The sequence below is a fragment of the Larimichthys crocea genome, chromosome XX (assembly GCF_000972845.2).
Source record: "Larimichthys crocea isolate SSNF chromosome XX, L_crocea_2.0, whole genome shotgun sequence".
Classification (NCBI taxonomy): domain Eukaryota; kingdom Metazoa; phylum Chordata; class Actinopteri; family Sciaenidae; genus Larimichthys; species Larimichthys crocea.
This window is the reverse complement of record NC_040030.1, coordinates 396149-421455: the sequence shown is the minus strand read 5'-3', so window position 1 is coordinate 421455 and position 25307 is coordinate 396149. Positions and strand designations below refer to the sequence as shown.

The following is a 25307-nucleotide window of genomic DNA, read 5'->3' as shown; positions in this document are numbered from 1 at the left end:
ATATTTAGTCCATTCAATGGAAGAAGACTTACAAACATCCAGTTCACTCGATGCTTGCAAAAAATAAAGTTGAATTTGCAATATTACACGTATAATTAAACATAATGACAGTTGAACAATACTTTACATTATAAATAGTAAATACAAATTTCCTATTGCTGTGGCAGCATCCATGTAAAGAAATAGAAATAGAAAACTTTTTAATGCTGTCAATTTGGCATGTAGAAAAGAACAACAGCATTTTTCGTCAGTGTCCCTGATTCTAATGTTCTGTTAACCCCAGAACCATTTTGTAAGATCATTGAAACGCTGGTACTCTCTGTGGTTTTGTATGTAACGGCAACTTTTGCAAGCATGCTCTTTGCCAAACGAACCCATTTTTACTTCGTACCATTTTCTCCAGTTATGGTATTTCATGTACTCATCATCGTGTTTGTCAAGATAAAGTAGCCTCTCTGCCAGTTCCTTTGCGGTAGGAAAGTCATCGACATGAATGAAAGAATCTCCTGGGACCAAGCGTTCATAATTTTCTCTTGGAGGACCCAGAACTACTGGCACAGCTCCTTGTATCAAAGGAGAATATAACTTCTCTGTGACGTAATCTTTGTAAACTGAGTTTTCAAAAGAGAGGTAAAATTTGCAGCCCTTCATTATCTTTGTATATTCGTCATTACTTATACGTTGGTTACAGCCTCCTCCGAAACATTCAACCTTGACATGTTTTTTTAATTCATTGTAGACCTGAACTCTCCTTTGATGGGCGCCCCAGTTACTCACAATCCAACAGACCAGCCTGTCCTTTGCTGGCAATTTGAAAGTCTCTTCTTTAGGTGTCACTGGCACTAGAGAACCATATTGCACTGGAATGTGTGAGTCAAGCCTATAACTGCATGTCAAGTTTATTAGCTGATTGAGTTCAGTGATTTGACCACAGTTTGCAGGGGACTCCATATTCCACCATACCCATTTCTGAAACCTGGGACGTGGCTTCTTTGGTAAGTTTGAAATTCCACGCATGTCCCTGTGGTGGAAGAGAACTCCGTGCGCTTTGTTGTAAAGACTCCTGTCATCTGTTAACCGGCATCTTGTGATATTGTAGTCACTGCAGCTGATGTCAAACTTATAGCCAAATGGCCAAAACCAGATCAATAAAATAGTATCTGGCTCATTGTTCACTGCCGCGACTTGGATCTTCTGGGTGTCATCGGGGTGCTCCTTGTTTGAACAGTTTGGGTGTAGCTCCTGGGAATGCACACATTTAGGACAGGGCTGATGGCCAATCATCGATGAAATGTTAAAATCGGGAAATTTGATATCAGGCTTGTAGTATATGTAGAGAATAACTGGAAAACACAAAAACACTAAACCGACGAAGATCACTGTGCGCTGATGGCTCCAGTTGCTGGGTTGGCAGGGCATGGCTCACCTTGAGAAAAAAAATACGTGCATTCATTGTAGACAAAGCATTTGATAGCATTCAGCTCACACCCAAGTGAGATTGCAGTTACACAAGGTCCAGTTAGACTAGTAAAAGGCAAATGACATTCCATGTCACCATACATTAATGTGAAAATATGAAATTTTCTGGCTCTGTCATGTTATTGTCAATACATTATAAGTGAAAAAAAACCCCCATTACATTTGGTTATCTTTTCTGTATTTATACATATATACTAAAAAGATTAAACACATGCCATGAAAGTAAAACAGAAACGGTAAAAATCTACAAAATTAAATGACCAGAGCCACAGAAATAGACCAGATTATGTTAATTAAAAATAAGTAGTATATAAAATTGTAAATTAAAAATGCAGAGATATAGTGTGCATAGTGCAGAAAAATAAAGTCATAAAGTTTTTCAAACCTACTGCATGCTGGAGCCAGATACGCTTTAAAAAGTAAAAGCACTTTAAAAGGAATTCATAAAACCTCTAAATTAAACTTTAGAGAATTAGATGAATATATAAATGTCGGTTACCACCCAGTAGGCGAACAAAGAGGATAATAATTACATTTATATGAAGATTAAAGCATCAAAAACAGAAAGAGCTTATTCTCTGTCCATTTCCTTCACTTCACACATGACAAATTCTTATTTCCTTCATTTTTAGTTTTTGTTGCCTGGAGCTAAAATTTCTTGATCACCAAGCACAGCTTTGTTTCCTACAGGAGGCATTATGTTCATTAATTTCTGACTTTCAAACAGTTAGAGGTCGAACAAACAAATATAATCTGTCACATGATAAGAGACGATTGAGGTATAGCAAGAATTAAAGTAATAAGAAACACAGGTAAAATGTTACCTTGAAGTAGACAACAACTATTCACAAGTGTTCCTCTATCAGCTCCAAAAAAATGCTGTTGACCTGGATGTTTCTTCTTTTTCTATAGCTCCAAGCACAGAAGGAGGTATGTTCCAAACGATCCGGTTTTACCACCTGCACTCCATTGAGTGTCCTGTACTCACAGCCCTTCCTGCTGTTATGTGTTCATGCAAATTTGTGAGGGAGTTAGTTGACTGTATCATGTATTTTAAATACAGGTGCTTTAGGTTAGGTGGTAGAGTTGGATTTGTTTTTCCATATGGAGCCTTATTGTTTGCCTCAATCTGAGCCACGTTGTTTGATTATGTTTGCATTTACCCAAAGCATGCCTTTTGGATGAAATGGGAAATAAGATGAACTTGTTCGAGTAGGTGTGTCTGATAAATGTTTGACCATAAACACACAATGGTTTAGCTATAAACACCCTTTACTGCAGGACCAACCTCTTTTACAGCAACGAGATTACGAGTGGTTCCATATATTTTCCAGGAAGCTCACAAGAAAGTGTGCCACAGTACAGTGTCAGCTTTTATCAAGTAATAAATTCAACTGTGAGCATTACAGTTTTTTCCAATTGCTTAAACACAATTTTGCAAACTAGGCTGGTTTTATCAAAATACTAACACAATTCACCAAACCCCACACCCAAACTGCTAAATACCTCATACCATACAAAATGAAGCACTGCAGCCAAAATCAAACTTTTGCACCAGATGGCACACACTTCATTCGTATCACAGATTTTTGTCTAACCAACTACACACTGTTGGACATAAAAGTACTCTCATCTTTAGTATGCTTTGCCATCATACTAACATAGGTCAAACTGTAGAGAATTCTTCATATTGTTCACATGCACATAAATATTTGCAGATACACACACTTGCTATTGAAATATTTACTTTTTTATTTAATTTTTCACCTAACAAGTCAGTGCAACACTTGCACAGCAGATATATTTACATTGGAGTGAACTAATAATAATTAGACAACACTTCTCTACCCCGACCTCTCACTGTTCTTCCCCCTATCACTCTCACCCTCCCTCTTCCTCTTCCTCTCTCAGCAATGTCTTCCATTGTTGTTGTAAAAGAAAAAAAAGATGAGGTTTTGCTCCCTGTGGGTCAGTTTCAGTGTAGGAACCAGATCCTGTAATAGCACTTCTTGTTAGCAGTCCTTTGGAATAAGGTATCACTTTGCTGTTACTTGTAGCAAATGCTTGTTTCAGAGTTTGTAAATTTGTTTCAGTTTGTAAAGTTGTTTCAGAGTTTGCAAAAGTGTTTTGAAATTCGTACAAATGTGTTTTCTAAAATGTAAATTTGTTGCAGCATTGGCAAAAGTGTTGCACACTTTGTAAATTTGTTTCAGAGTCTGCAAAAGTGTTTTGAAATGTGTACAACCGTTGCTGTATTGGATGCTGCATTGGATTTGGAACTAATACAAGGAAATGGACTGAACTTCATAAAGCGCCTTTCTACAAAGTTCTTTAATTAATGCCTGTTATACACCCATTCACACACACACTAATATATCTGGGAAACAAACAGGCACCAAAAACAACGTATGTCACTTTTAAAGTGATGATTATAAATGTGTTAAAAACCTTGGTAAAGAATACTCTTGCACAGCTTTTCCGTGTGTTGCCACTCTGCAACCTAAGGGTCTATGGCCACAACTGCCAGTAGGGCGAGAGTCACGCAATGAACTCTTAGTCTTTCCATGTGCTCTCATGTCACTTGCTGTCTAGTTGTTTTTTTTACTCATTTTGAGGCGCAGTTTTGTGAGAGCTTCAAGTTTTGCGGCTCTTCTGGCAGCTAGTGGTGGGCAGAGCGATCTAAAATATCGATTGTATCAATACCAATGTTGATATCGGTTATAATCAATAGCTGATTTTCCAGCATCAGTTAATGCTATTAGTGTAATCATAGTTGTAATTTTATGAGACTGTGTTTAAATGACTCTTCAGTCAGTCATATAATATATTAAGCCGGATGAAATAAATCGAATAAATATATATCGAATCGAATATATATATATATTATATATATATATATATTATATATATATATATATATATTATAAAATTCAGCGCGAGCTTAATGCAGCGTGTGGACACTTCTGGTTTTCAAAATAAGACGTGGGTTTTAAACGTATTAAACGTTTATTGTAAAATATGAAGACTGGTTAAAATTTGATTAAAATTGTGTCTCATAAACAAGTAGATCCTGCACTGCTTCAATGCTCATATGTCATTATGAAATATATTAATTTCTAATAAATAATAATGTCATTATTACCTCGATAGCATTGCATTTGCTCAGAATCAATGTAGAACAGTAGATTTACACTTGCTGTATGAGACACACCTCTTTTTATAGAATTTTAACAATTTTCATCTATTTTTTTAAATGAATTTTTAATACATTTCATAATGTAAATATGAGCTTTAAAGCTCAATAGCTTCCAGGTCATGTGACCTATTGACTCAAAATCAGTCTAGAATAGTAGATATTCACCTGCTGTATGAGACACACCTCTTTTTTGTTAACACTTGTCATATTTTTTATGAATTTTTATTTTTTTATAATATACATATGAGCATTGAAGCAGTGCAGGATCATACTTCTTTTATGAGACACACTTTTTTTTAATCAATAAGTCACCACGCTGCAGTAAGCCATAAAGTCGGCAATAAGGGCGCACTTGAAAATATTGGAGCGGCTGGCGTGACCGCAGTAATTTGCCCCCCCCCCCTGCCCTAGAACATTAACTTTAGGGTGTCAAATAGATAACAGCAAACTGACACATTTTGTTAAGCAGAAAATGGACGTGGCAGAACCAGAAAAACCTTCAAATATTCAATTGTATTACTTTATTGGTGTTATCAACCTTTACAGTACAATTAACACAGGGGGAAAAAAGGAACAGGACTGTTTAATAGTTAACTTAGTTTTGAAAACACCATCGACACCACCACTGTGGATTAAGTGTCGAAATGGTGTCACATGATCACAGTAGTAAACAATGGGACGGGGTAATTGAGCCGTTGAGTTCGCAGAGAGGACTCTTTTAATCCCTCATAAGTTGCCAAACCTGTAGTGTGTGTGTGCCTTTTGCCCCCCGCACCTTTTTACAGCCGTTACAACCAGTCTATTCATTTTTAGCCGTTTAAGGCAAGGCAAGTTTATTTGTATAGCACAAATATATATATATATATATATATATATATATATTAGGGCTGTCAATCGATTAAAAACAATTAACTAATTAATCGCAAAAATTTCTGTAATTAATCGTGATTAATCGCGATTAATCTATCAATAAATGTATCAATAAATTAAGTGCATTTTTCTGAGACTGAAGCTTATAATGAATATTTATTTATGTAAAATGATCAAATTAATGTAGAATAAACTCAGATAAAGTATATGAAATTCATTCATGTTATTGGCTTAAGGTGCACATATGCACAGTGCAAACAGAAAAAAAGACAGAATGAGGAAATATACTGAGGAGTGCCACACTCCTGTAGTGTAGACTGGGTGTTTTGCTTTGAGGTGATATGTTAAAGTCGTGTTACTTCTGTGGAATTTAAATTCGGCTTTGCAAACTGTGCAAATTGCCTTGTGTTTGTCCAACAAGCCGTCGGGCAACTTTTTAAAATGAAATGTTCCCCCTAAAAGTCCGTCCTTATCCATCTTTACACCACAGACTCTCCTTTAGTTAGGATAGATCATAGACATATATACACAGACTCTCCTTTAGTTAGGATAGATCATAGACATATATGCACAGACTCTCCTTTAGTTAGGATAGATCCTAGACATATATACACAGACGCCTCACTGAGCAGGTTGGTCCGTTGCTGCGATACGTTAACGTGTCCGCCATATTGGATGTGGCAGATCTGCCCGTAAACTAAAACAAGCAGGGCCGGTTTTAGCTATGGGCAATGTGTGTGTGTGTGTGTGTGTGTGTGTGTGTGTGTGTGTGTGTGTGTAACTGAAAGAAGAATATGAAAGTGAAAAATGTAAATAAATAATTTATTCAAAAGACCACCAGAGTTGATTATAATTGTATTTAACCTGACAAAAAAAATGTGTACAGTACACTTATTATTTTATTTAATTTATTTATTTATTTATTTATTTATTTATTTTATTTTATTTTATTTTATGGGACCATGTACAGTATTAAACATAAACGATTACATTTGATGTACTGCACCAGAGTTTAGCTTACAGCTACTTTTCATCTGCAGACACAATTAAAACATATTACAGCACAACACAAAAACACAAAAAAGCAAAAAAACAAACAAAACAAAACACATAACATACATTTTGAATACAGTGGTGTGTTTTCTCCAAAATTCAAGATCAAAACTTGAAATTTCAGTTTCAGATTTGATGTTTTACTTAAGTACAAAACCTTTGACGCTCAGTTTATTATAGAAACCCTGTGGCAGTGTGTGTCCCTGCCTGTGGAGAGCAGCAGCGCGCAGCGCCTCGTTTGACTTTAGAAGAAGAAGGAGATGTTTGCGTCACACGGAGGGCTCATGATGGCGGTTGATTTGACTCCTCGGTTCAGACGCTTGAACAGTCAAACTAGAAGCTTTCGTGAAAATATACAGCATGGTAAGACCTGAATATTAACGCGGCACAAAGTTAAACGCAGCTGTTCTCTTCTTATATAAATACAAACACACACACAGAGCACAGCTGTGTAAATAAATGACCTGTTACCGTGTTCTTCTTTTATTTTAAATGTTTTGTTTTGACCAGTGTTTTATGGATGTTTACGCGATATCAAGTTGTTCAAAACATTCAATTACAAGTAAAGAAACGTGTTTCGGTTTAATCAGTGACCGTGTTAACTGGTGACCGTCATCCCAATGGGTCCTAGTGATGGGAAGTTCGGCTCTTTTTAGGGAGTCGGATCTTTTGACTCAGCTCACCAAGAAGAGTCTGCTCATTTTACCACTTATACCTTTGATAATTCAGCCAAATTTAGCCCTGATTTGACTTATGTAATATATTCAATACGTCATTTGTATTGAAGCATTCAAAAGTAATAATTACATTGTCTAATATCAATAAATTGCTGCAGCCAATTGATTTTAATTGCATTTATAGACCCTTGTAACTCTCTGAAACCGCCCAGTGAATGCACTAACGCACTTGTTGACCCACTCTGCTACACAAAGCAGATAGAAATTGACTGTTGACTGTTGGATGCACAGTTCTCGTGTGTCTGTGAAGGTTGTTTGTGGACCCTGCTTGATACGACAGCCTGGCTTTCGCAAAATTCTACATTCCGCCTTTGTGTTTTCAATAATAAAAAAAAAAGGGTCTAAATGCTGCTTTTTTTTCTACTATCACTGAACGGCTCATCGTTCATTTAAAAGAGCTGGCTCTTCGAAACCAGCTCGTTCACGATCGACACATCACTAAAGGGGTCTTGGTTGTCGTAATTACGACAGCTGAATGTTCATGGCTGCTTTTTGTTTCTTTCTCATTAACGTTACAATATCAAAAAAAAACATACCTGATTCATTCTTTGTGCCTTGTTGGACAGCTATGTATTTATCTGCGTGTTTTGTAACTGAATGCATTCAGTTGAGGTCGCCAATTAACATGGTCGCGTGTTAAATCAAAACACCTGCATTGTATAAAGTATGTTTAATAAGTTGTATAGATATGTTATCAGGGTAACATGTACATGAATGAACCAGAAAACCAGTTGGACCTGTTTAAAGTTGCAGCATAACATTTTGGCCTTGGGTTACACCCTGTTTCAAACCCTTTTCCTCTAACTCTGTGTCTCCTAAACAGGGTTCTCTGGGCCCTTTGGTGCCACCCAGCTATGGCAGAACATCATCCAGGCCCTGCAAACCCAGGTGGAGGTGCGTCGCTGTAGAAGGAATCTCCGTGTTCATGCCGAATGTTTCACAGGCTCCGACGCTGTGGATGCTGTCCTCAGTTATGTGATGCAAAACGTGGTGTTTTGCACGAGTGAAGTGTCTCGACTCAAAGCTGCTCGACTCTGCCAGGCTCTGATGGAGGCCAAGGTGTTTGAACCGGTGGGTACGAAACTGTTTCGCAGAGACAAAGAAGTGACCTTCGAGGACAGCAGCAGCAGCCTTTACCGTTTTCTGGAATATAAAGTACTACCCAGTTCACCCATGAAAGAGTCCAATAGTGACACAGAGAACATGCTGCCGGAGGAACGGGAGATAAAGAGAAAGAAGAGGACCAGGTTGGTTTTACTTACAGATCCCCTTTCTGACATGTTCATGTGCTTAATTGACACATTGTGAATATAAAAGCCTTATTACAAAATAAAGTTCATTGAAATCTCATAGGATTTTATTTAGTCAATATTATTCTGATATTTGATTGAACATTGCAAACTTTAATTACCATAATGTTTCCTGTCATTTCTGGAGGCTGAAGGAACTTAGGACGATCTCTAATCCCCTTGCTGTCGGACCATCAGACAGGAGGGTTGAGAGACTGCTGAAGAACATCAACCTGCAACCAACTTTGGCTCCAGCTCTAAACACAACACCCACTACTTCTGCCTTTCTATCCAAGGCTGGTAAGACTGAGTTTGATGGGTGCCATATACAAGGCAAAACACTCCATGACAGATATTTTTCTCACATATTGTTTCTTGTTTTTACTTTCTCCTGCGTCCCCCAGTGGTGGATGAGGTTTGGAAGCAGCAGACTCTGCTGCAGCTGCTGCAGATGGTAGAGTTGCCTGTGCTGGACTGTATACTGACCTCTCCTGCAAAGGTTTATATCCATGCATGCAGAACTCCTCTGGCCAACCAAGACCTGGTTATTTCGAACACATGCCTGGAGAGAGAGCTGCCGGACACCCTTAATCTGCCCCAGTTAGTGCTCTGATTACAGTGGAAATGAAAAAAGGAATGATCTAAACATGGAAAATGGACACACTTTTCAGTTTCTAGTCCCCACAGTCACAGTTTCCTCCTCACCCTTTCTTTACAGGTTGGATGAGTGGCTGTCTGCAGCGGCAGACTGCTTGGAACTCTTTCCCGACCAGCTCATCGTGGTTGCAGGAGAACAGCTCAGCCAGCAAGGTGGCAATGCCTTTTCAGAAGATGAGCAGGCGAGTCGAAAGAGACTGCTCTTCGACACTATTGCCAAATACTACAGTGGACAGGAAAAAGCTCCACTTCTCTCGGGACGCCACCTGGACATACATGCTGCAATTCTGAATTTGCTGGGTAAGACTAGATATGGTTTACAGTCATTTTTTTTTAGTTTATGATTGTGACATCTTGTAAATTGTGGAGATTTGACACTGGTTGAATCAACACGCTGTTATTCTGACATCGGTCAGTACTTTTTTTTTGTCTTTCTGCGAAGATCCTTTTCCACCTCCCGTCTTGACCTTATGTTGTTTCTTTTCCAGATGAAGGGAAGGTGCAGGATGCCATCAAAGCATCTCAGTTGTGTTTGCGACTGCTGGACACGAGCGTGAGAGATGAACTTAGGAGACTACTGGCCTTTATGGCTACAGCAGCTCACCCAGAAGCATGCCGTCTTCAGAAACAGGTATATCTCTATAGTTTCTACAGCCTGGTTGTTAAATGCTGAACATTGCTCAGTGGAGCTTTGTTTTGTAGTATCATATCTAAGGTTTGACCTTCTGGTGTGTAACCTTTCAGAGCAATAACAGGGCCTTGGTGTGCCGCACCTTCCAGAGAGCAATTGTTCAGAATCATGAACTGACTCGATCCCAGAGCGAAACTCTGGTGCTGTTTCTCATGGAAAACTGCAACGAGCTCTTCAAGGTACACTTCAGTTTAGGTTTCACTGACCTTCTGTTTGTATCTATATTGTATCTTATCTTACCTATATTTCTTAGTTTTAATTTAATTTGAACTTTTTAAAAATTCCTTTCCCTGTTCCTTCCTGTAATGAATTTAGACTCCTACATCCCTTATCGAAGCTGTGCGGAGAACACTGAGGACTTTGCAGCAGGGAAAAGATCCTGACTCAATTGCCAGTAAGTTGACTCTGTAAACTGTGCACACCCTACACATATGCATTTAGGCAGAACTGTGATGACATTTGTTTTCCTTATTTACATCCTGATCAATAAGCAGTGTAAACATCTTGAACGAGAAACTCCCTTCTTTAAGTGATGACTGATTAGAGTATAAAGAATGACCTTGTTAAGTGTTTCATAGCTGACCACATGGTCGCACTGTTGCTCAAACATGAATCCTCTGCCCTTTGTGCATTAACGCTACTGTCAATGTCCTCTTCTCCGCTGTGTGCTGCAGCTTTCACCTTCTGCCAGCAGGTAACGCCACAGGAGTACGAGGACCAGCGAGAGGCTACCACCCTGGACAGCCTCAAACAACTTCTCCGTGACATTTCCTCGAGCAAAACATTACCCGCCAAGGAGAGGAGGAGGCTGCTCAAGGAGTTTGAAAAACATCACCCCGTGGTCTTCCTCCAGCATCTCTCCAGCACCTTCTGAAACACACAGCTGAAGGGTATCGCTTTGACCTCCTAGGTCGTACTTCGCAAAGGCGGTACAGCAGTGGTGGTATGGGGCTTACACTGGAGAATGGTAATGATTTAATGCACAACATGAATCTAATTAAAAAATGCTGTTTTTCTAATCTCACCCAATGTCTGCTCGTAGAGACGGACTAACACCATCAGCGCAGATGTTGCTGTAATTAATGCTAATAGGAAATAATTTCTTTAAGTCACAAGAAGCCTTCGTTAGTTGATGTTTTATTCATAGAGATGCTTTCTTTTTTGACAGTTCTTACTGTCCTGTAGCACTAGCAATCATTATCTATCTGATAAATTTGCAATTTGATGAAGCATTTCTGAGATCTTTGTTTGTTTAAGCCACAGACACGATTATAGTAGTTTTGCACTAGATTATATGACATAGCCAAAACATTGGTGACTCTGATTTGATGTCGATGATAAGAGGTTTTCTTTTTTTGTGCTGGATTGTTCAGGCATTACTATAGAATACAGTATATGTCTAAGTATAAACAAAAAGGGATAACTGACAATTAGTGACCAGCTCGTGGACTAAGTATTGTTCTTCTTGATACTGTATTTGCTGCATAAAGCTAGTGTCTTATCCTGAAGAGATATCTAAGTTAGGCTGACGTGGGCTTTGGACACGAATCTGTGGTTTGGAGAATAAATGCGGCGCACTTTTATCAAGCATGAACCTTTCTACGAATGAAGAATAGCAATATTAAAGCAGTAATTTTGCTTCTTGACAGCATGCTGTAGTGTGCTTAGGGGAAAAACACTAATGTAGCTGAATAAGTGTTAACAGTTGTAAGTTGTTTTCGTGAAGAAAGAATTAAAACTAACATGTAATGAAAGCAGAAAGGGTCCAATAATGTATTAGGCTAACCATAACTCAGGTTATAATCGTGCTTTTAGTGCCAGTATCTTGGTCAAATGTCTTTTTAATTGTAACGTTTTAGGATTTTTACTTGAAAAGTGGACTTTCTGTGTCACAAATGATGATTTAATATTATTTTAGGCAACTAATTTAATTTTTAGTTCGGCGTGATGCCTCAGTTGGACTCTATTCTTTTAACTCATGAAGCCATAATTTTAGTAATTTATAGTCAGACCTCATCTCAGTCAGCATCTTTTGTTCATTACATACACTAAAATCATGTTCGAATGCACTTTATGATGCTGAAACATGCTTTATTTTCTCTTGGAACAAACTGAATAAAGCTTTAACTGACTCAAACAAGACTTTGCTGTCATATTCTTTATAAATGTAGAGTGCATGGAACTTTAATGGTCATTGATGTGGTTGTAAGAGGGGTACAGGGTGAGACATAGTTCAAATTTTTAATGTTATTTATCACTCTATTGCTGTTATTAAAAGGGTAGGGTGTAGGTATTTACAGCACACACACAAAAAAACAAGTACAGTACAGTTTCTGTTATAGCTGTTTGGTCTGTAGGTGTTCTTTAAAGGTGTGTTTATTAGATTTTGTATTTATTGTATTTGTTTTTCACCCACCTTTTCTATACAAGTTGATGTAACAAGTACATTTCCCTATGAGGGTGCAGGGGTCATTAAAGTCTATCTTATCTAGAGCGGTTTCTTGCTATATGCAGACTATGCAGATGCATAGGGCCCCGCAGGCACCAGGGGGGCCCCAAGCTGCAAGTTCAGCCTCAGTTTATTTGGGGAGAATTAAAAGTACCTGTCTTTATTTGTAGCCAGAAAAAACAACTCATTTGTTGTTTAAAACACTTATAACCTATGAAAAAGGCATATAAGTGGCCTCAAATGTCAAAACAAACAACATTCAGATATTGTTATATTTTGCAAAAACTTAATCTGTCTTATTTAGGATGACATTACAGAAACATGTCTCCTAAAGTTATTATAGGATTTGAATTTAACTCTTTAATATTCATTCAAATATTTCATTATTTCCCCAATCAATTGGTTATGCTAAATTTATTATTTGTCCTTCACAGTCTTAGGCAACTGAGAAATTCATGGAATGGTTAATTTTTTTTTAAGCTACATTACAACTGGCTCAGCCGCTAATTATTAAAAACACTAAAACAGAAGTAGAGCTATGCACTGCTGTGTTTGACTGTGTGTGCATTTCCATTGACTGTTGTGACCGGTGCTCATTGCTCCTCCAAGTGGAGGCGCCATAGAACAACAGAACAAGTGTATTAACCTTTGTCAGAAATTATGGATCAAAGGGATTTTACAGTGGCACAATAGGTTTGTTCGCTTCGTATCATGGACTACATGCATTTGCCATACATTCTGTAATACGGGCGCACTTGATTTAATACACTAGACTATCGTTTTGTTTTCTCGAGATCTCTAATTAATTATCTTGTTATCACGGGAAAACAGAGGAAATTATGTCGTTATCACGGGAAAATGGATTGAATAAAATGTATGCATGTCCCTCACTATAACATGGTTCACCTTTCGTGGCCTCGGTGTTTCGCGGATTTTTTTAGTGTAATTTTGCATGCTTTTTTTTTTTGCTTTTTTTTTTACAGCATACTGTACAGTATATACGCGCATTGTGTTCTGCGTCCATTAAAATTTAATTTGTTAAAAATGTTTGGGCTTGAAAACAGGTTTTGATCTTTGGTTTTAATTTACTAATTCAGTATTGTACTTATTTTTGTTAAATCTGCGAAAGTTTAAACTTTGGGAGTGTTTAAATAAGAGAGAAATGTGAGAAAATGTTAAATGTATAAAAGTGTGTGGCTAGGGGTTTTACTGCCTTAAAACATGTATATAATTGTTAAAAAATAAAGCTGATTACAGTTGTCCCTCACTATAACGCGGTTCACTTTTCGCGGACTCGCTGTTTCGCTGATTTTTTTAGTGTAATTTTGCATGCTTTTTTTTTTACAGCGTACTGTACAGTATGAACGCGCATTGTGTTCTGCGTCCTAAATTGGCTTAGGGAGAACCGCACATGTGTTCAGCGTCCTGATTAACTAAGGGAGTACTGTACAAAATGCGTGTATAAAAAAAGCTGTATAAAAGTGTGTGGTTAGGGGTTTTACGGCCTTAAAACATGTATAATAATTGTAAAACTTACTACGCGGATTTCGTTTATTGCGGGTTATTTTAAGAACGTATCCCCCGCGATAAACGAGGGACCACTGTACTTTGCGGATTTCATCTATTGCGGGTTATTTTTTTAGAACGTATCCCTCCACGATAAACGCGGGACCACTGTATGGCCTTTTGGGGCTTCCATACATTGTCAAATCTTACACACTGGACCTTTAAAGTTGATTAAAAGGGCCACATAAAATAAAAAAAAATCTCAGGATTCTGAGTTTTGAGATTTATTTTTTTTAATGTGGCCCTAATCTACTTCCGTACATATGTTATGTTAGTGTTTTAAAAATGTAATTCTCAGATTAAATTTTAAAAAAGGAAACAAGCCAGACGCTTTTTGCCAAATCAATATCCACAAAGACAGCAACATATCAAAAAGTGATTTAATTGTGAAAATAAATTAAATAAAAAACACACAGGTGACGTCGACGCACCTGACTCATCCACAACCTGGAAGTCAGTCGGCTCGTTCATTCACGGAGCTAACGTTGTCTCATCCCGTACGCTACTGTGAGACATGGGGGCTGTGTTTCACGGCCACAGCTGAGAGTCCACTTATTAGCAAAGAAACAACACCGAGACACCTTTTCCTAACGAGGTAACTAGTGAAATCTTCCGCAGTGTTCGTGTTTTGGGCTGAATTTGACCGTAACGACACTGTCAACGTCACTGCTAGGCTAGTTAGCTTTGGGGTAGCTTAGCTTGCCCCGTGATGTTGTTGTTGTTGTTGTGTCTGTGTGTGTTTGTTTGTCTCTCACGGTAGACAGCCACACGAAAATCAAACAGGCATGATGTCAGCTTTTCTCCAGCTGCACAGGTAGATAAGGGGTTAAAAAAACAAGGTTTTAAACGACGTTTTAATGTGCGCGTACAGGATGCTAACAAGAAGCTATCGTCAAACGACACGTATCTTTTATATTTATGTATATACACAGCATTTAAATGCTTTAACCAGACATTTAAATGCTCGTTTAACCTCACGGTGATATCTTGTCTAACGTGTTTATTAAACTAGCTGGCTAACTAGCGTGCTAAAGGGCTGTGCAGGTGTTTTTACCTCTGTCTGTGTGGCTCATAACTAATGTTGACAGGTGTGCCTTTATATATAATAATGTCCTGACAATAACCGCACTCTTTGGCACAACCTGTTGCAGATAGGGGTGGATATTGTTTATTAATGAGGTGTTTTGTGTCTGCTGTGTGTTTTATTTTATTTTTTTCAGCTCACTTCAGGCCTGAAATACTTCAAATATCTCTCACACAACCCCCCCTTCAATATATTCTCCTGTGCTGTGTTTAAGGCTCAAATTACAGGGTTCCCACGGGTGCTTGAATTCCTTGAAAATGCTTGAATTTCAATTCAGTGTTTTCAAGGTTGTGAAAATGCTTGAATTTTTTTGTGAAGTGCTTGAAAATGCTTGAAATTTGTGTGATGTCTATTTGTCACTGTTATTGTCACAAGCTGAGAATACAAGCCAATTCACAATTAGTTAAAAATCAAAACAGTCAATCTACCACCATATGAAATAATGCTAATTAGACCCATATTATTATGCCATACAGTGGCACCGCTGCGCTTCCCATGACCATCATGGCAAACACAACTAGTAGGCTACCTATTTAAAGGTGCTGGAAAAATGGAAAAACTGGTGCTTGAAGGTGCTTGAAAAGTGCTTGAATTTGTTCATGAAAAAGGTGTGGGAACCCTGAAATTAGACACAGAGGAAGCTGATGGCGTCAGGCTGACATGTTTCATATTTCCTCAGTTTTGCTATTTTTTTGCTACACACAAATGTTACAGCAGCTGACTTGTTGTTTCTTTGTGTCAAAACATTACGGATGTAACGATACACTCAACTCACCGCTCGATACGGTTCACGATTTTTTGTTCACGATACGATTTTCGAAATGAGCTACAGATAAAAGTGCAACTTACACGGTCATCTTAAACAACAAAATACATGACAGATATCTCCTTTCTTTAGAAACAATGTCACAAGTAAACGGGTGTTAACTGGTGTGATGTGCAGTTACTTTGCCTTTCTCACCGGTTATATTTGTGTATATAGGGAATCCAAAATGCCGCCAAACAGGTCATTTAAAACTGCTCGGTGCATCCTCTGTTTCAAAGCTATTTTCTACCGTTGCCATGTCTGGCAGTCACGTGACTTGACGTCTGACGTTGAACAAATTAATCACCGACCGGTGACTCTTTTTTTTTAAGATAACGTAAGAAAAAGAACATATCCGACTTCTCTTGCATTCGTGAAGAATCACGATTAATTTTTTCTGTCAACCGATTCGAATCGTCACGCATTTGTACCAATTTTTAATCCTGTCACGATGCATCGTTTACATCCCTACGAAACATACATCGATTAGATGGTATGCAATGTATTCGATGCTCCACGTAAGACAGATAAAACCCTTGAGAAGCTCTTCACTTAGAAGCAAGAAGTAGAAGTCTGACTTCCTGTTGCCCAACATTACTGTCATGTCACCCTGAAGTGTTTTGAAAGAGAGACTTAACGTGCCGTGGCTGAGTCATTTCATATTTTATATTTCTGGGGGACAGCTCAGACTGTCATGGTGCTTATCCCCTGGTGTAGGCACTTTGATGTGCAAATGTTCAAGCGTGTGTTGTTGATGGTGTTTTGCTTAAGCTTATAAAAGTTAAGGCTACACTGGCCTCGTCAGGGATTTGGAAAATTAGTTTTTTTGACATTCAGCACACCTAAAAACTGTTTTTTTTTTCTGCTGTCATTTTACCTTCAGCTGCCAGGTCAGGCCCTGAACATGGAGTCTATGCTGAACAAGCTAAAGAGCACCGTCACAAAGGTGACGGCAGATGTCACCAGCGCTGTCATGGGCAACCCGGTGACACGAGAGTTTGAGGTTGGAAGACACATCGCCAGCGGCGGTCCTGGATTGTGCTGGAGGATCTACAATGGCACTAAGAAGTCCACCAAACAGGTGTGTGTGTGTGTTTGTGCTTGATATCCTTGCACTGTACAGGACTTTGCTTGTGCTGCTGTTAAAGGAGTCGATGTGGGACTAATTGATGTTCTTTGACCACCCATCCCCCTCTCCAGGAAGTGGCAGTGTTTGTGTTTGATAAGAAGATGATTGATAAGTATCAGAAATTTGAGAAGGACCAAATCATTGATTCGCTGAAAAAAGGAGTCCAACAGCTGACCAGACTGCGTCACCCTCGTCTCCTGACTGTGCAGCATCCTCTGGAAGAGTCACGGTGATTAACACACACACACACACACACACACACACACCAAGGACAAATTCAACGAGCCAGAGCTCAAAGAGGAGTTTGACATTTGAGGTAAAAATTGCATAACAAATCTATTTGTCTGCTTCTCTGTGAGGAGAAGCTTGTCATGATCAAAAGACTCTGGTCTCTGAATAATTCAGTTCCCCGAGGGCCTAATACGGTTGAAGCTGCTCACTTTCTTTTCGCTTTCATCCCGGGCAGCTCTGAATTCAAAACACTTCTTCATCTCAGTTTTTTTTTTGCCTTCGCTCACATTTTTAATTTAAAGTCTCTGTCTGTCTATTTCTGCATGTGCACCTCAGAGACTGCTTGGCGTTCTGTACAGAGCCGGTGTTTGCCAGTCTGTCCAACGTCCTGGGCCAGTGGGAAAACCTGCCCAGCCCTATGCCCACTGACATCAAGGAGTACAAACTCTTTGATGTGGAGACCAAGTATGGCTTGCTACAGGTGAGAGCGCAGAGAGGTTAGCCGGAGTCGGTGTTACATTCTTGATTAATTCATTGGTGTTTAGAAATGTTGAAAAATCGTTGCAAATCATCCTCTGTACACATCGGTTGCAAAGGGGTGGAATATTTCTGGTCACTTTCCATTGGAAGCTATGCTTGGAAATTTTTGGAAATATTCCAATTTGGAAACTTTCCATGGGAATTATGGAAATGTATGGTAATTAACTGGAAATTGGGGGTAATTTAGTAATTGGGGGTAAGGTAGCATCATGATCATGGTCAATAGCCCTGCAGTAAGCAATGTGCTATGTACTTGTGATTGAGGAATAGCAGATATTCAAGTGTACTTGCATGAAATGTGATTGTTTTAGTCAAGATTATGCTAAAATATATCTTTCCCCCGGCTATATTTAAGTTCCCTGTTAAGGACCAACCTTCAGTTTAGTAAATTTTTGTGTTGGCAACAATTTAATAGCACTGTTCACCTTTCAGATGTATAATGAAGTGTATCTGTCTCTGTTATTATGAGCACACTAAATCTTGTTGTCTAGCATGTACCATGTAGGCCACATCTAATAGTCTAATAATACCAGCTTATTTCTAGTCTTCTTTAGTTCTTACAGAAACATTTTGTCCCCTTCATACCAAAGCTGAGAGGTGTCCTATCTAAATTAAATCTGTGGCGTAATGTCTGGCTTTTTTTTATCTCTTCAGATCTCAGAGGGTTTGTCCTTCCTCCACAGTGGAGTGAAAATGGTCCACGGCAACTTGTGTCCAGAAAACATCATCCTCAACAAGAGCGGAGCCTGGAAGATCATGGGCTTTGACTTCAGCATTTCCTCTACCAACCCTTCAGATGCTGAGGTGTGTTGAGAAGACCTTTGTTCCCTCAGTTACAGCCTGTCAGACATGGCTTACTGTCTTCAAGACGCATCTTTATGTTCTCATGTTCTCTCGTCCTCTTTAGCCTAAGTACACATGTAAAGAGTGGGAGCCCAACCTCCCTCCGCTCTCCCTCCCCAACCCTGAATACCTGGCCCCTGAGTACATCCTGTCCGTCAGCTGCGACTCCGCTTCTGACATGTACTCACTGGGCGTGGTCATGCACGCCGTCTTCAATGAGGGCAAGCCTGTTTTCCAAGTCAACAAGCACGACATTTTTAAGAGCTTCAGCAGGCAGCTGGACCAGGTGAGCGTGGGTGTGCCCTTTAGCATGACGAATGATTGACTCATGTGGAGTGTGTTACTATTACCAGTCAAACACTGTTTTCCTGTTCCATTCTTTTTTTGTTTTTCAAATCGCAGCTGAGCACCATGAGTCCAGCTCTGTTGAACAAGATCCCAGAGGAGGTGAGGGAGCACGTCAAAATGCTGCTGAGCGTCACGCCCAACGTCAGACCAGATGCAGACCAGATGACAAAGGTTTGTATCGTTCCAACACAAATGAAGATACAAAGAATATGCATATTTAAATAGTCTGTACTAATAATAACTTTTTAATCATTTTTGTGTGAAATTCAGATTCCATTTTTCGACGACGTGGGTGCTATGACCCTGCAGTACTTTGACTCCCTATTCCAAAGGGACAACCTACAGAAGTCCCAGTTCTACAAAGGTCTCCCTAAAGTCCTGCCCAAACTACCCAAGGTAGTACAACCAAATGTCATAGTCACGTTCTTGAAACACTAATATTGCAGTTTGTAATCTCACTCCTATGCATAAAAGCTTTTTGCTAGTTCCTGAAGTGTACTTGAAGTGTACTTGCAGTAAATATCGAGTGAGCAAAGCTGTCAGCTAATCTGAGTTTAAGAAGATAAAGATTCTTTTCAGATTTGTTTACTGTACGGATAGTGCAGTAAACAAAATCCGTTGTAGAGCATTGCAGGTCGAAGTCAAACTCTTTCACTGATTTCCCGAACCCCTTCTGTTGTCCTTTTCTCTTTAGAGAGTTGTGGTGTATCGAATCTTGCCAGCATTGACTTCAGAGTTCGTCAACCCGGACATGGTTCCCTTCGTGCTGCCCAACGTGCTGCTGATCGCCGAGGAGTGCACCAAGGAGGAGTACGTGCGCCTCATCTTGCCTGACCTCACGCCTGTTTTCAAGCAGCAAGAGCCTGTTCAGGTAGATGCACGCAGAAATAAAGAACACTTGCACGTATCTGAAACAAAACTGGTTCTGCTCTGGTTATAAGTGTGTATCGGTAAGACAGCAGTGTACTTAGGTTATGATGATTTTCAGACCTTTCGCATGATGTTTTCTCCCTTTTTTGATATTTGTTTGTTGGAGATTAATCGGATAAATCTAACCGACTGAAGAGCATGCTCTGTTTGTGTCACTTTATCAAGATTTGTCTTTCTCTGTATTTTTCTTTCCATGCTTCTTCAGGCTAGTAATATGGTGAGTGGTCTCTGCTGTGTATACGCTCCTGTCATATCAGCTAGTTGCTGTGTTCTGTTGTCTGTGGCACTAAAAGCTAAACTATAACCACTGAAAGCCGTCTCTAACTTCCACTTACCCCTGTACTCGTGTGTAGAAAATTGAATTGTCTTGCTTTTTTTGACTTTTATCCTGCTAAATGTGTGCCTGTGCTGTGCAGATCCTGCTGATATTCCTGCAGAAGATGGACCTGCTGCTTACCAAGACACCAGCGGAGGACATTAAGAACAGTGTGCTGCCCATGGTCTACAGAGCTTTGGAAGCCCCTTCTGTCCAGATCCAGGTATGAGGCAGGGCTATGGGGAGTATTTGAGGTCTTGTTAAGTATACTAGATTTTTGAAAAAGCTAGAAGCTGTATCCAAAATATTCTGCGGCCTGTTTGAGGTTTCTGGTGCCTTTAGACACCACCTCCTCTTTCAAGTAGAAAAATTGTTAATAGTTTTCTGTTTACTCCACTGCTGTATATTTTTAGCATTCCAGTCTCCCCTTCTCAGTGCTCCAGTAAAAGCAGTAACAATAAATGCGCCAGGCATCGTAAAAAATGTCACATTTCATAACATCTCATCTGTCGCCGAGCAGGAGCTGTGCCTGAACATCATCCCGACGTTCGCCAATCTGATTGACTACCCGTCCATGAAGAACTCCCTCATCCCTCGAGTCAAATCAGCCTGCCTTCAGACCTCGTCACTTGCCGTGAGTCTCCGTCAGCCATTTTCTGCTCACAGCTATGATTTCAAGCTTACAGGCCTGCTCTGCATTTTGACTCTTATCTTCCTCTGTTAACCGTGTAGGTACGAGTGAACTCCCTGGTGTGTCTTGGGAAGATTTTGGAATATCTAGACAAGTGGTATGTCATTGATGAGATCCTGCCCTTCCTACAACAGATCCCCTCCAGAGAACCGGCCGTACTCATGGGTATTCTCGGTAAAGAAACCTCCACTTCTTACTCGTGTGATTTAAACAGTTTAACGACCTCTTGGTTTGCTTAATAACTCCCTCACTCCTGCACTTTAGGAATTTATAAGTGCACCTTCAGCCACAAGAAGCTGGGCATCCCCAAAGAGCACCTCGCCTCCAAGAGCCTGCCCCACCTCGTCTCTCTTAGTATAGACAATAACCTCAACCTTAACCAGGTACGACTACACATCCAAGAACACACATACACCTTTAAATTACTTTCTTTCTGTTTTGCAGTTAACACATTTAGTATCATCTGTTTAGTTCTATCCAATGAAACTTCTGTTGTTCTAATGTGTCATGTTGCATGTTTCAGTTTAACTCGTTCATGGTGGTCATACGGGACATGCTGAGTCGCATGGAGGCTGAACACAAGACCAAGTTGGAGCAGCTGCACGTGATGCAGGAGCAGCAGAGGTGTCTGTCACAGTTTTAAATCATCCTTCCTTTTATTCTCTGTGATTGAATAGAAAATGGTTATGAATATTAATGGCGATTTCATATCCTAAAACATCCAGGGAAATTGGATCTATCTCAGGAAGCAATTAGCAGTTGATACTGGCCACATGAATATGATAATGTCATGACTAATCAGGGTTTTATTCAAATCCCTTCTGCTTTCTGATTTTGTTCATTGTCTCTTCTAACAGGAGTATAAATATTACAAACCCAGGGAGCCAATCAGAGGAGACCAAGAGCCCACCTAGCACTGGCAACCAGGTGAGAGGTTGATTCTGTGACAACAGAACCAGATCTCGGGTGTACTTACAGTGCAAGAAATATTTTGTTCTGCTTTAATAACTCCTGAGAAAAACACTAAATGTTTTACATCTCTGTGCTGCACTGATTCCATTTTCCTTTTCTTGCTTTCAGATTGATGATATCTTTGGCAGCACCGGGGTTAATGGGAAAGAGAATGGATCTGCAGCAGCAGCCCCACAGCCTAATAGAGTATGGAAACAATGGCCCATCTCATTTAGACAATTCTTCGCCTTTTGCAGATTTAGCATGGAGCCCAATTTGTTCATGGTGTCTCTTCTTTTGCGCCTCTCCAGATGTCTCTGACTCTCGAGGAGAAACAGCGTTTGGCTAAGGAGCAGGAGCAGGCAGCCAAACTGAGGAGCCAGCAGCCATTAGCACCACAGACTATGAAACCAGCCTCCAACACCAACACAAAGGTAACGCATCTGTGTACACAGCCCGATGCTCAAACACTCTGAGCTCGTGATGCTAAATCTTACCACACCTTATGTTGCAGACTAAGGATCTGACAAGCAGCCTTCTCAACAACATGACATCTATAAACAGCCTGTCCTTGGCAAACACAGCACGACCAGCCCCTGTGCAGGGCACCACCATCGCTGCCTTCCCCTCCGCTAGCCCCATGATGGGCCCCATGGGTGTCTCGGTCTCCAACGGCTTTAATCCCCCCATGGGCTTTCAGGCAGGAGGCATGGGGATGGGCATGCGGCCCGCAGGCCCCGGTCTCTACGGTGGCATGGCCACAACCACCAGCACCCCAAACTTTGGAGCCCTCACGCAAAATCAAGGACAGACAAATAAAGCTCCTGACATGTCAGCTTTGGACAGTCTTTTCACACCCAGCCAGCCCAAAGTCACCCTCAACCAAATGGGTCCAAAGGCTACACCCGGCACCAACACCCCATGGCTCAATCAGTTTGGTTCACCCCAGAACGCTCAGACTCAGATGCAGGGCGCGTCGGTAGGGATGGGAGGAGTGCCCAGCGGGTTTGGGATGCAAGCAAACCCTTTTTTCAGCCCGCAGAACTTTTCTCAACCTACTGCTGCTGCTGCTGCCCCTAGCCTGAACCAAAGCGGAGTCAAACATAGCGCATCTGTCAACAATGATCTAAAAGACTTATTCGGCTAAATGTAAAAGAAAAAAAGAAAAGATGCAAGGTTAAGTATGTTCTTCTAATAACTTTGGGTGGATGAGCCTTGTATTGTCACTGAACAAAACACTGATTGGTGTGAACATTTAAAATCCTTCCAAGGGTGTTGCTGTCTGTATTTTTAATCCAACCTGGTTCAAATTCTGACTCTCGCTCACATTCAGCTGGCAAATTAACCTGCACCCGAACTCCATTTCTACTACTCGACCAGAAGGACAAAAGGTTGGGGTGGGAACTACTACTTCTCCTTCTATGCTGTGTTCTTTAAATGCTGGGGGTTTCCTACTGTTTTGTACTTGACATTCTCGGGAGTCCAAATAACGTGGGTTGAGATTAATCCCAACTCAGTTTATTCAGGAAGGTTTTGTGTTCATATCATGAATAATTGAATGGTTGGGAGTGGATTTCACTTCGTGAACAAGTCGCCACTTCAAACTGAGTGGAGAGTGGCTTCACATTCGCTCAGTTTCAGGCTTCTGTACTTTTTTTTTGCTTATTTCTCCAGACTATATTAGGATTCGCTGCATGTTTGAAATGATCAGAGAGTTGGCTTAAAAACAAATACGCCTTACACCAAAATGTGCGAGTCCAGTGGGAGGTAGCTTGAAGTGTAGCACCAACAAGCCGGCAGTCACTGATCTGCATCCAGGAAGCTCCTCCATGGAAAGGAAATCTGAAAGGGGGTGTTAAAAAAATAAATAAAAAAAAGACGACGGCTGCGGTACAAATGGGGAAAACCAAGTAGCCCCACTGCAGTCCGTCTCCATGGTAACTGCTTCTCTGCAGCACCAGAAACCTCCATTTTGTGGACCCAAATTGGACTAATGATCCACTCTGGTCTCAGTTTGTTTCCCCCTGTGGTCTCATTCTTTTTTATCATACTGTGTTCTAAGGCTGTGAAACTTTTTACTTAATTTGACATCTGAACATGCTTCGCGTTTGAAAGGGAAGGGGTCATTTTCTCAAGTTTGTCGACGACCATTTCACCATGATCTCAATTTGTGTAAATGCCAGTATGAATGACTTATCGATAGCCAAGTTAGGATGTGTGGAGTAGCTTTTTTTTTTTTTAAGAAGATGCTAATCGTGAAGGCAATGAACAAGGACCGCATACGCTGCTTTAGGCTAATGTGCCTTACATGGGTACATGTGTAAATCTAGACAGAGAGCACTCATCTGTCACACAAGTATTAATATTTTCCCTTTTTATTCAGCTGTCTGGCTTTTTGCTTCTCAAATGACTTGCTTTTGTTGCATGTTACTGAAATTGACCCCAAACGATATGAAGTTTCGTTTTAGCCTCTTTTCTAATTATGATTCCTATAATATTCCAGTGACCAATGACATTTAATTTCACAAATTCCCAGCCGGATTTGCTCTGATGAGGTTTTTAAAAGGGGCTCACGATCCTCCTGCGCACCATTTTTTCTGTTGATCAATTTGTACGACGATGAAGATTTTCCACTATATATTTAGATTTCAGCACTTTTCAGCTGTCGGAGGACCCGTGCTGATGACGCGTTATTACAAAGTGTACATATGTAGTTATTTAAAAATTGATTGCTCCGTGAGGACCGTGGCACTTTTAATGTCCTTGTGATTCTGGTTAAGAGGCCTTAGATGAGTCGTGTGCAATACTCCTTATCGGTCGTTAAGGGTGCATAGTGATTGGCTCAATCAGCCGTCGATGTGTCCTTACATTCATCTCCGCTGACCTACAATAATTACATAGGTCAGTCAGATTTTCTAAACGGCTTCACATTAACGTGTACTCCTTCTAAATCTCACATTTTTCGCAGAGAATTACACCGTTTTAGAGTTTTTAGATGCACCTTGGTCGCACTGTGTTTCTGCTGACGATGATTATTAATTAACACGCTGAAGTGTAAACGTCTGTTACTGGGTTAACAACTTTTGTGTTTTGTTTTTTTGTATAATGACGCCTGTACAAGGTGTGCGCTCTCCAGCCGCATGGCAGTGTTGCGCGCCAGTGAATTTGACTTGTTTCATTCTGTTAATTTCCCCATTTTCATCAAGGTCTACATGTTCTTTTTCCATCTGTAGGTCGGCATACAGTACGTGTGTCATTTTGATTTTTAATCACAAAGTGGATGTAAAAACTGGCAGAACCCCAAAGCAGAAAACTAAAGCTTATTCTTCTACAAGATTGTTTGTATACCACTGCTGTCATATGTGTAGTGTGGCCCTTGTTTTATGTGTTAAGGTGCTGGTCTCTGAGGTGGTCCAATGAAAATCTGTACATATAAAGGAAAGTACACAATC

At 40.1% G+C, this 25307-nt stretch overlaps 3 protein-coding genes across 4 annotated transcripts; 2 read left to right on the top strand and 1 right to left on the bottom strand.

Annotated features, from left to right (window-relative positions):
• On the bottom strand, positions 1–2628 carry LOC113744081 (alpha-(1,3)-fucosyltransferase 9-like). Its single transcript, XM_027272367.1, has 2 exons — positions 2304–2628; positions 1–1426 (listed from the first exon to the last, which is right to left on the bottom strand). Exon 2 carries the CDS (start codon positions 1417–1419, stop codon positions 274–276), a length of 1146 nt encoding a protein of 381 aa, XP_027128168.1. The 5' UTR covers positions 1420–1426; positions 2304–2628; the 3' UTR covers positions 1–273.
• A 4157-nt stretch (positions 2629–6785) lies between these two features.
• Positions 6786–12109, top strand: depdc4 (DEP domain containing 4). The gene is made up of 9 exons (XM_027272476.1): positions 6786–6961; positions 8159–8582; positions 8773–8924; positions 9029–9224; positions 9343–9581; positions 9770–9912; positions 10026–10151; positions 10288–10366; positions 10647–12109. Exons 1-9 carry the CDS (start codon positions 6859–6861, stop codon positions 10844–10846), a joined length of 1662 nt encoding a protein of 553 aa, XP_027128277.1. The 5' UTR covers positions 6786–6858; the 3' UTR covers positions 10847–12109.
• Positions 12110–14410: 2301 nt separating this feature from the next.
• scyl2 (SCY1 like pseudokinase 2) lies at positions 14411–24090 on the top strand. 2 transcript variants are annotated; one of them, XM_019273168.2, is made up of 19 exons: positions 14411–14582; positions 16760–16957; positions 17077–17234; positions 17573–17717; positions 18431–18580; positions 18684–18905; positions 19022–19138; positions 19238–19363; positions 19662–19838; positions 20103–20114; positions 20314–20436; positions 20734–20847; positions 20946–21078; positions 21169–21287; positions 21428–21528; positions 21762–21831; positions 21985–22062; positions 22167–22289; positions 22370–24090. In XM_019273168.2, the coding sequence occupies exons 2-19, from the start codon at positions 16781–16783 to the stop codon at positions 23000–23002; spliced, it is 2778 nt and encodes a 925-aa protein (XP_019128713.1). In that variant the 5' UTR covers positions 14411–14582; positions 16760–16780; the 3' UTR covers positions 23003–24090. The 2 variants fall into 2 exon arrangements, with proteins under 2 accessions (XP_019128713.1, XP_019128714.1); XM_019273169.2 differs by lacking the exon at positions 20103–20114 and having other exon boundaries at positions 14412–14582.
• Positions 24091–25307: the final 1217 nt, after the last annotated feature.

Coding starts and splice junctions, on each gene's coding strand:
- LOC113744081 (XM_027272367.1), bottom strand. CDS start 1,419: ATGCCCTGCCAACCCAGCAACTGGAGCCATCAGCGCACAGTGATCTTC.
- scyl2 (XM_019273168.2), top strand. CDS start 16,781: ATGGAGTCTATGCTGAACAAGCTAAAGAGCACCGTCACAAAGGTGACG. Junction 21,832..21,984: donor CACCTAGCACTGGCAACCAG/GTGAGAGGTTGA, acceptor TCTTGCTTTCAG/ATTGATGATATCTTTGGCAG. Junction 22,290..22,369: donor CCTCCAACACCAACACAAAG/GTAACGCATCTG, acceptor CTTATGTTGCAG/ACTAAGGATCTGACAAGCAG.
- depdc4 (XM_027272476.1), top strand. CDS start 6,859: ATGTTTGCGTCACACGGAGGGCTCATGATGGCGGTTGATTTGACTCCT. Junction 6,962..8,158: donor TCGTGAAAATATACAGCATG/GTAAGACCTGAA, acceptor TCTCCTAAACAG/GGTTCTCTGGGCCCTTTGGT. Junction 8,583..8,772: donor AAGAGAAAGAAGAGGACCAG/GTTGGTTTTACT, acceptor TCATTTCTGGAG/GCTGAAGGAACTTAGGACGA.